The 9867-nt window shown below is 50.5% G+C and overlaps 3 protein-coding genes across 3 annotated transcripts; all 3 read right to left on the bottom strand.

The window, feature by feature from the left end:
- Positions 1–2050: 2050 nt before the first annotated feature.
- Positions 2051–2985, bottom strand: LOC123787109 (olfactory receptor 10P22-like). Its single transcript, XM_045789560.2, is given in 4 exon segments — positions 2051–2388; positions 2391–2747; positions 2750–2841; positions 2843–2985. Coding segments are annotated over 4 exon segments (930 nt in total).
- Positions 2986–3541: 556 nt separating this feature from the next.
- Positions 3542–7191, bottom strand: LOC148108699 (uncharacterized). The gene is made up of 2 exons (XM_087869091.1): positions 5802–7191; positions 3542–5496 (listed from the first exon to the last, which is right to left on the bottom strand). The coding sequence occupies exons 1-2, from the start codon at positions 7047–7049 to the stop codon at positions 5482–5484; spliced, it is 1263 nt and encodes a 420-aa protein (XP_087725217.1). The 5' UTR covers positions 7050–7191; the 3' UTR covers positions 3542–5481.
- A 45-nt stretch (positions 7192–7236) lies between these two features.
- Positions 7237–9060, bottom strand: LOC148108698 (uncharacterized). The gene has a single exon (XM_087869092.1). The coding sequence runs from the start codon at positions 8615–8617 to the stop codon at positions 7370–7372; it is 1248 nt and encodes a 415-aa protein (XP_087725218.1). The 5' UTR covers positions 8618–9060; the 3' UTR covers positions 7237–7369.
- Positions 9061–9867: the final 807 nt, after the last annotated feature.

Raw genomic sequence — 9867 nt, 5'->3', positions numbered from 1 at the left:
CATGTTTTTAGTCAGCAATTCTATTTCTAGACTTTTGTGCTCATAAAAGACCTAAGAATACAAAGATATAAGTGCAACAATTTCTCTCTCTGCAATATTTATAACAAAAATGATTAATTCCAATAAGAGCAGTGATGAGGTTGTGGAATATCGGTGAGGTTCAGTGGGGTGGAGTCCGGAGCCAATGACCAAGAAAGAATTCTTGAGGCATCTTTGGTGCAAAATGGTGGTTTATTAAAGCACAGGGACAGGACCCGTGGGCAGAAAGAGCTGCTGCCCGGGTTGTGAGGGGCGGCTGATTACATACTATGGGGTTGGGGGAGGTGAGGAAAAAAGGGAGGTTGAGAAAATACTTTCATATGTTAAAGAAGATTCACAGGATACTGGAGGCCTTGCCATTGTCAAGTTAAGGTTGTTTTTCCCTCTAGCAAGACATTAACATTAAGCTGGTTGGGAACTTCCTGGAGGCTGCAGATTATAAGGACATTTAATTGTATCTACATTCCCTTCCGGAAGCTAGGTTATTGATAGAAATGCTTTGTTCTTGTAAACTGCTAAGACATTTGTAAACTGAGGGAGACTTAAGTCTTGCAGGATTGTGGTGTCTATAGGTTAACTGTTTCTTTGTCCTTTAGGGCAGCCAGGAGTGCCTGAGGAATGTCACGTACACCCCATGGCGGGGGGGGGGGGGGGGGGGGGGGGGGGGGGGGGGGTTGCAAGGCGTCAGTTTCTGCTTTGTCCTCAGCTTGCCTTCTGTTCCCTCATCAGCAGTTGCTTAATATTATAGTATATATCCATATATTGATACTATAAGGATATTAAAATCATGCTTTAGAAGTCTCCCTATATGGTAAAGTGCCACAATATAGTTTAATAAAGTGAAAAATAAAGGTTATAGAACAACTTAAACAGTAAAATCCCATTTTCAGTTTTTAAAAATACGTTTATATACATATATAGAGGGAAACCAGAGTGCAATAATTTCCCAAGGACATTAACACCAAAATGGTAATAGTTATTTTCTTTTCTTCTGAATGAAAAATTCTTTGCAATTAACAATGTTAATTTTGTAAACTGAAAATCAATGCTACTTTAAAGACCCCCATTTATTGTATCTTGAGAGTGATTTCCCCACTTGTACCGGCCCCTCCTATGGCTTCTTGCTGAAGGAGAATTCATGAACAAACAAGAACTGGCTTCCCAAGAAAAGTAAAATGGTGCCAGGTCTCTCTGGCCAGCAAACCAATGTGGCCTCCAAGTAGAAATAGGGGACAGTTTACAAGAAACAAAAGCATCATCTTGGGAGTTTAGGGGCCAGATCAGACCTTCTGATTGGTCAAGGAAGAGAAATTGTATGTGCCTTTCTACCTTAGGACCAGAGGAGAAAATAAAGAGCAAGTCAGGCAGCAGGTGAGAAAGAAGCTAAGTATTGAATATTAACGTCTCAGGGATCCCAGGATAGCCACTGTTAAATCAGGAGCAATGTACTAGACAGACGCTTCCAGACCTAAAGCAGCACCAAGCAAGACTTGGTGCCTGAGTGTCTGAGCCCAGACCTTACTCCTGCTCCTTCCCTGCCAATCCAGTCACACAGACCAGACCTCGTGCCTGGAGTAAAGGAGCTCTTGTTGTACCAAAGGCAACTGATATGAGAAACAAAGGCTCGCAGTGAGGAGTCTGGGAGAAGAAGAAAGAGGTATCTCCAGGAATCATAGCCCCAGAAGGTGCCCTGAGCCTCAGAACAGAGCAGGAATGGCTCGATCTTCACACAAGATGGACACAGTCGTCTTCCCTCTCAACCTTCCCTCAAGTGCATGCTTTTGCAGTTCTACACCTACAAACAAGTCAGGTCAAGGCCTCACGAAGAGATTCCCAGAAGCGGAGCTCTGAGCAGGACGTCAGTGGCTTGGGCCCTCCAGCTGGGCAGGCCAAGGAATCCCACTCTCACGGTGCACAGAGCAGGCCAGACCCCTGGGGTCTCAGGGTCCTAGCTTCTCTCTCCTCTGAAAATATCCAAGGATCAGGCCTTATCTCCAAGAACTCGACGGAATCAAGGACTCCAAAGGTATCTCTTCATAAGGCGTCTCATTGCCCCTGTGACCTCCTTGTTCCTCAGAGTGTAGACAAAAGGGTTGAACACCGGAGTGACAACCAAATAGAAGAGAGCAAGTATCTGGTCCGTGTCCTGAGAGGAGCCTGCCCAAGGCCTCATATAGGCAACGGTCCCAGTCCCAAAAAAGAGCATGACCACAGACAGGTGGGAGGAACAGGTAGAGAAGACTTTTCGACGTCCCTGCGATGTCGCGACCCCAAGGATGGTGACAAAGATACAGGCATAGGAGGCTATGATCAGTAAGAAGGGGGTCAGGACAAAGGCTGTCGTGACGCAAGATTGCCCACGTCACCCCAGAAGGTGCTGGCACTAGCCAGTCTCAGCACAGGCAGGATATCACACAGGAAGTGGTGGATGGTGTTGGCACCACAGAAGGGCAAAGTGAAGATGAAGATGGAGTGAGTGGTACCCGTGAGGATGCCCATGAGGCGGGAGGCCCCCACCATACTCGCACACGCTGTCCGGTTCATCAGGGTGGTAGAATGCAGTGGCCTAGAGATGGCAGCGTAGCGGTCATAGGCCATGGCGGTAAGCAAACAGCATTCAGCGATGCCAAAGACGACAAAGAAATACAGCTGGGTGAAGCAGCTGGCAGGTGAGACGGTGGGGCAGGAGGCAAGGGGGTCAGCCGCGTCCTAGGCACGCTAGCTGTGGTGTAGAGGGTTTCCACCAGGGAGAAGTGGCGAAGGAAGAAGTACATGGGGGAGTGCAGGGCAGAGTCCGCCAGCGAGGAGGTTCATTAGGGAGTTGCCCAGCAAGGTGACCCGGTAGATGCAAACTGCTCCCCAAAACAGTGGGCCCCGAAGCGAACCAAAACCTGAGAACCCCAGCAAAACAAATCCCGTTACTGCTGTGCCATTGCCAGCCGCCATGTCCTCAAGTCCGGGCTGGAGGAAGGAGCTGAGAGGGGGCTCATGCAGCCCCAGAAGCCACCCCGGCAAAGACAAAGGCTCCCGCTGCCGCAGGAAAGGCGTAAAATAGTCTGCAAGAACATTCCAGTTCCCGGGAATAGGATGGGTGAGCGCCTGAGCTGCTAGCAATTCCCTCGCAGAAAATCCCTCAGAACCGAAAGATTAACCAGGGGAGTGGAGAAGGCAGACCTTCCTCCAGCCTGGGAACTTGAAAGACCCCAGGGTGGTCGTTCTATTCACTGAGTACTGGGTTCTAGGAGCCAAGAGCAGGGACAGGTAGAACAGCTACCTTTTGAGAAAGTGGTGGCAAAAATGGGCAGAAAGGTGGGTGAGCAAACAGAATAAATAAGGCTGGCAGGAAACTAGAAGAAACATAGATCCACCGTGAGGCAGAGGAAGAGCTGGAGTGAGAACAAGAGACAGAAAGAGAAGACACGGCATTGTAAGGGGGGAAATAAAAATCACACCCTACCTTAGAGGACGCGGCAACTCAACCCCATGAAGTCGAGAGAGACAGTTCTTGATGCAATCACACGAGGCTTTATTGCAGGACCAGCGCGCTGGGGCTCATCTCATAACCCTTGCAAGGGCAGCGGAGAAGAGCCTCGAGCTATGAAAGGGTTAGGTTTTTATGGGGGCTTGTGGGCGTGACCCTCAGGAGACAGTCATTGGGGTGTTTGCAGTTTCTACCCAATCAAGAGTCCAGTTGGCCAGTACAAACTGTCCAATAGGAAATTTTGGCGCGAGGGACTATCAGAGAGCTCCAGAAGATGCAGGGTGGTGGTCTTTCGGAGGGTCTCTCTGTGCGTCATCCTGGGTGGAGGGTGGGAGGGTAACATGCCGGGGGGGGTGATAGCTCTGGGTGGGATGCAATTAGGCACCCCTCCACCCAGGAGCTCGATTTATCTGTTTATCTTTCGCAAGCAGGCGTGCACAGAAGCGAGAAGGCGAAGCTGTGGTTAGCATTTTTCCAAGTGGGCCCCTTCCTTAAAGTATTTGGGGCGCCCAAACTTTGCTTAAGGGGATTTTCAGTTATGTTCCTCCACGTATGTTTTCTTGCAACCAAACGACTTCAAATATGTCCTTTCATTCCCCCCTTTTTGTTTTTGAACAATTCCAATCATGGAATAGTTGGATCCTCTGAGGGGTTTAACTCTTGGTATTCATGTCTTAACATGAATAGTTGCACAGTGCTGACTTGGCTACGGACAAATTGTATGAGACGATTCAGAACACAAGGGCCTAGGGTAAGGAGTAACAGAATAATTAGCAGTGGTCCTGACAGGACGGAAATTAGAGTAGCCCCTGAAATAACATGGGTTTCACTGCATAAGGGCTGATATTCTGGAGTGGGATTTCCTATACAAAGACCCTGCCCAAAAATTTCTGTTAAGGTCAATTTTCCAGGTTTTCCCCAGTTACATCTGTCATCTCCTCCGGACACAGTGTAGTTGCCAGAGTGTACGATCCCTTGGTAGTAAGGAGGGATGGAGGACAAGCATAGCCAGCAGGCCTGTGTCAAGTTAGAACTAGTATGGTTTAAGGCCGTGTAGGCTCCCTGCACTATACTGAACAGCCGCTGCACAGGATGGTAAGTTTTCAGGGAGGAGTTAAGAAAGGGGTGGCGCCGGGGAAGCAGGTCTGCGGTCAGACCATGGGAGTCATAAAACCCCAAGTTCTCCCTTTTAGCCAGTCCCGGGATACTTTCCCTTTATTAGTGAAGGTAACGTTAAGGGTAGTGGCACTTCCTCGTGTCACGCTTATTAAGTCCCATGAGGAAGTTGGCTTCCACGGGGCTACCCCCGTGGTTTCACATCCCCAGCTTTTACAGAAGTAGTGGTCGAAACCTCCGCATTTGCGGACGATTGCCCTTGTTCGACCATCTTTAGGACATATATAGAAGGGGTCCGTTTTTAGTCTATGTTTGGCCATGGGGTCGCGACAGGCTATGTTTTGTTCATCTAAGATGTCCCAGGCATCTAAGCCTGAAACCAGTCTACAGAGATCGGGGTATAGGTTGGACCACCACGCCCAAAGGGGAACATTGTTAGAGATGCTCCATATTGGAGCCCCTAACTGAGAGGTGATTTCCCAGGTCAAGGTAAGTGGACCATGTGGGTTAAGGCTACTTATCGGTAGTTGAATCAGCATCAGCAGCATACACGCGGCGCAGACGGAGTTTGAGGGGGTTGTCAGTCTTTTCCACAGTCCAATTCTTATCGGGGGGGGGCCTCCTTGACGTGAGACGCATGAATCCAAGCCGAGACGCCATCTACTTTGACAGCAGTTGGGGTTGTCAGCAGGACGATGTAAGGTCCTTTCCACCGGGGTTCTAGGTTACCGGCTCGATGTCTCCTTACGTAGACTGAGTCTCCCACCTGGAACCGGTGAGGTACCTGGAGGTCCCCAGGTCGGTAGGCGTCTGCTAATGATTTCCACAACGTCCTTTGGGTGATTTCAAGGGCCTTTAATCTGCTGAGTAAAGCTTGGTTAGTTACGTGTTCAAAGGTAGGCAAATGCATAGAGGCCAAGGGAGGGGTAGTCCCATACAATATTTCGAAGGGAGTGACATTTAGAGAATTCGGGGTATTTCGGACCCGGAACAGGGCATAGGGAAGGAGGGCTATCCAGTCTGCAACGCCAGTCTCCAAGGACAATTTAGTTATGGTCTCTTTTATAGTTCTATTTATTCTTTCTACTTGACCTGAGCTTTGGGGTCTATAAGCACAATGTAATTTCCAATTTACCCCAAGGATCCTGGCTATATCCTGACTTACCTGAGCAACAAAGGCTGGGCCGTTGTCCGACCCGATTATTCTTGGGACTCCAAACCGAGGAAAAATTTCTTCTATAAGTTTTTTTGTGACAATCTGTGCAGTCTCGGTTTTGGTGGGGTATGCTTCTACCCACCCAGAGAAAGTATCAATGAATACTAGTAAGTACTTGTTACCATATCTTCCTGGGCGTACTTCGGTGAAATCGACTTCCCAATAAAGTCCCGGTCTGTCTCCTCTAAGTCTAGTTCTTCCGGTGTTTCTGGAAAAAGCTGCATTAACTTTCTGGCAAGGGATACAGTGCTTTACAGTTTCATAAGCTAATCTGTCTAGGTCAGGCAAAACAAAAGGGGAACTGCGGGCAGAAGTCACGAGATGTTTTTTTTTTCCAAAATGAGTCAAATGATGCAGCTGTTTCAGGAAGGCTTTAGCTTCCTCTTGTGACAAGGGAGTTTTTGGGTCCTTTGGCTGCATAACACTTTTATAAGGCAAAAGGCCGTCATTTCCTTCCTCCGAACTCAGCGTTAGGACGTTAAGTCCATGTGCAGCCTTCTTTGCCTCCCGGTCTGCCCTTTGGTTTCCTAGGGCAGTCTCCGAACCGTCTCCTTGACGTCCAGGGCAGTGTATAATGGCCACCTTAAGGGGTTTATGGACTGCTTCTAGGAGATCAAGAATTTCCCTTTTGTTTTTAATTTCCTTTCCTGCTGAAGTGAGGAGTCCTCTCTGCTTATAGATAGCTCCGTGTACATGGGCTGTAGCGAAGGCATATCTGCTGTCTGTATAAACGTTGACTTTTTTTCCTTCTGCTAAGCGGAGGGCTTGTGTTAGAGCGATTAGCTCTGCTTTTTGAGCGGACGTCCCTTCCGGCAAACTGCTGGCCCATATTACTGATTTTGAGTCCACTACAGCCGCCCCTGCCACCCGCTTACCTTCCACTATATAGCTGCTCCCATCAGTATACCAGGTATGGTCTGCATCTGGGAGGGGTCGGTCATCGAGGTCGTGCCGGATCCCAGTTTCCTCGGCGAGGACCTCTCGGCAAGAGTGGAATATCCCCGCGTCGTCTGGATCCGTTTCCGGGAGCATAGTGGCGGGACTAAGGGCGACTGGAGGGGCAAACTGTATCCGGTCTCGGTTGAGGAGGAGACTCTGATAATGAGTCATTCGAGCGTTCGACAGCCATCGGTCGGGGGGTTGTCTGACAACGCTCTCGAGTGTATGAGGGGCCACAATTGTCAGTTTCTGTCCCATAGTTAGTTTGTCAGCGTCTTTAACAAGGACTGCGACTGCTGCGACGGCCCTGAGGCAATTTGGCCAGCCTTTAGCAACCGGGTCAAGCTTTTTTGACAGGTAGGCTACTGGCCGTCTCCAGGGTCCGAGAGGTTGAGTTAGTACTCCCCGAGCTATGCCCTTTCGTTCGTCTACGTATAGAGTGAAGGGCTTCGATACGTCTGGCAACGTGAGGGCCGGTGCTGACAGCAGAGCGCGCTTGATATTATCGAAGGCTTCCTGCTGGTCGGCTCCCCATATGAAAGGGGATCCTTCTTTTGTCAGGGGGTAAAGGGGGGCTGCTAAAGTGGCAAAGCCCGGTATCCAGAGTCGGCAAAAGCCGGCTGTGCCCAGGAACTCCCGCACCTGACGGGGCGATTTGGGCACAGGTTTTTTCGTATGTCAGGCGCGGCTTGGCCTATAAACGCCATCGCTACTGAGGCTCGCTGGCCTTCTGAAGTCGGGTCGAATGGGGTGTACCTACGAAAAGCCTCCATCAGCCTTTCCAGGAAAACCGAAGGGGGTTCCTCAGGTTTTTGAAGCACCTCTCTTACCTTAGTCAAATTGGTGGGGCGCCTTGCAGCCCCTTTGAGACCAGCCACTAGAGCCTGGCGGTAGACCTGTAGCCGCTCCCTACCTTTGGGTTGACTGTAGTCCCAGTCCGGACGACTCAATGGGAAAGCGAGGTCTATAAGGTTAGGGAGAGTAGTGGGGAGCCCATTGTCTCCAGGGACGTTTTTCCGGGCCTCCATCAGGATTCTCTCGCGTTCCTCGGTCGTGAACAGAGTCTGTAGGAGCTGTTGGCAGTCATCCCAAGTAGGCTGGTGGGAAAACATTAAAGATTCTACCAGGTTAGTTAGGCGTTGGGGATCCTCAGAGAATGGGGGGTGGTTAGTTTTCCAATTATAGAGGTCTGAGGAGGAAAACGGCCAATACTGTAGGGGCTGGAGGCCATTCCCTTCGGGAGGGGGGCCATAGGCTCGGAGGGGAAGGGCCCGAGTGGAATCGGGTGAGATCCCTCGCCTGCTCCTTGTCCCTTGAGCTGGACCTCCTTCCCCACTTGCCCCGCTTTCTTCCCCCGTGGGTTCCATCGGTGGGGCAGAGGGAGGGACGTGCGGGTAAGGGGGAGGCCATTCTAGAAGGGCTGGATCTTGAGACTCAGGGTAAATCTTACGGGGCTCGCAGGAACATTGTTTTATTGTGGACGTTTTTACGTTTAGGGCAGAGGTTTGTGTAGGAGTCTGACTAAGCCACGGCTTTACCCAAGGAGGGGGGTTCTGGACGAGGTCCTGCCAGACAGTGATGTAAGGCTGCTGGTCAGGGTGTCCGTGCGGATTTGGCTGAAAGACAACAGCTTTGACTGCTAGAATTGGTGTTAAGTTGAATGACCCTCCAGGGGGCCAACCAACGCCAAAAGTGGGCCATTCAGAGGCACAGAAGGTTACCCATTTATTTTTGTTGACTTCTACTGACAAATTGTGGGCTCTCGCTCTTACTTCTGACCAATGCCGGGTGGTGAGACAAAGAGGGGTAGAAATAGTTTGCCCCATGGTTTCCTGCCGGATGGAAACCTGCCAAATGAAAAAAACGAAACAGACAAGCAAAAACGAAACAGACAAGCAGTAAAGACAGAAAGCCGTCAAGCGCCCACCGGCCTCTCCGACTCTTAAAAAAACTTGGGGTTAAGAGTGGACGAGGTCCGATATCCCTGGCCGTCTATGGGCAGGTGGGTCAGACCTTCGCCAGAGACCTCCCTATAAAGGGAAACCGAGCGTCCCCGATTCCCTTCCGAAACCACCGGGGCGTCCCCCGGGGGTGCAGCCTAGGGCGTTCGTGGCACGTCTACCCGCCCAACAGGCCACCAGAACCAGATCCAGATGTCAGTCAACCGACCAGATGGCAACAAGTGCCGTGCAGAGCAGACATATACCCAGATGTCAGTCAACCGACCAGATGGCAACAAGTGCCGTGCAGAGCAGACATATACCCAGATGTCAGTCAACCGACCAGATGGCAACAAGTGCCGTGCAGAGCAGACATATACCCAGATGTCAGTCAACCGACCAGATGGCAACAAGTGCCGTGCAGAGCAGACATATACCCAGATGTCAGTCAACCGACCAGATGGCAACAAGTGCCGTGCAGAGCAGACATATACCCAGATGTCAGTCAACCGACCAGATGGCAACAAGTGCCGTGCAGAGCAGACATATACCCAGATGTCAGTCAACCGACCAGATGGCAACAAGTGCCGTGCAGAGCAGACATATACCCAGATGTCAGTCAACCGACCAGATGGCAACAAGTGCCGTGCAGAGCAGACATATACCCAGATGTCAGTCAACCGACCAGATGGCAACAAGTGCCGTGCAGAGCAGACATATACAGCCCACGCAGACACAGAACAAGCAGCAAGCAGCAGGGGGATGGGTACCTCCAAGATTGTGGTCTCTCGAGACGTGGGGATGGTTGCCAATGTTTCCCGGCCAACGCACCATATGTAAGGGGGGAAATAAAAATCACACCCTACCTTAGAGGACGCGGCAACTCAACCCCATGAAGTCGAGAGAGACAGTTCTTGATGCAATCACACGAGGCTTTATTGCAGGACCAGCGCGCTGGGGCTCATCTCATAACCCTTGCAAGGGCAGCGGAGAAGAGCCTCGAGCTATGAAAGGGTTAGGTTTTTATGGGGGCTTGTGGGCGTGACCCTCAGGAGACAGTCATTGGGGTGTTTGCAGTTTCTACCCAATCAAGAGTCCAGTTGGCCAGTACAAACTGTCCAATAGGAAATTTTGGC

Source organism: Ursus americanus, chromosome 17, assembly GCF_024610735.1.
Source record: "Ursus americanus isolate L20-20 chromosome 17, mUrsAme1.1.p, whole genome shotgun sequence".
NCBI lineage: Eukaryota > Metazoa > Chordata > Mammalia > Carnivora > Ursidae > Ursus > Ursus americanus.
The sequence above is the reverse complement of the archived record's forward strand: the minus strand, read 5'-3'. Positions and strand labels throughout refer to the sequence as shown.

Bases quoted from the DNA above. Each gene is read 5' to 3' on its own strand.
- LOC148108698 (XM_087869092.1), bottom strand. From the start codon at position 8,617: ATGGGGCAAACTATTTCTACCCCTCTTTGTCTCACCACCCGGCATTGG.
- LOC148108699 (XM_087869091.1), bottom strand. From the start codon at position 7,049: ATGGGACAGAAACTGACAATTGTGGCCCCTCATACACTCGAGAGCGTT.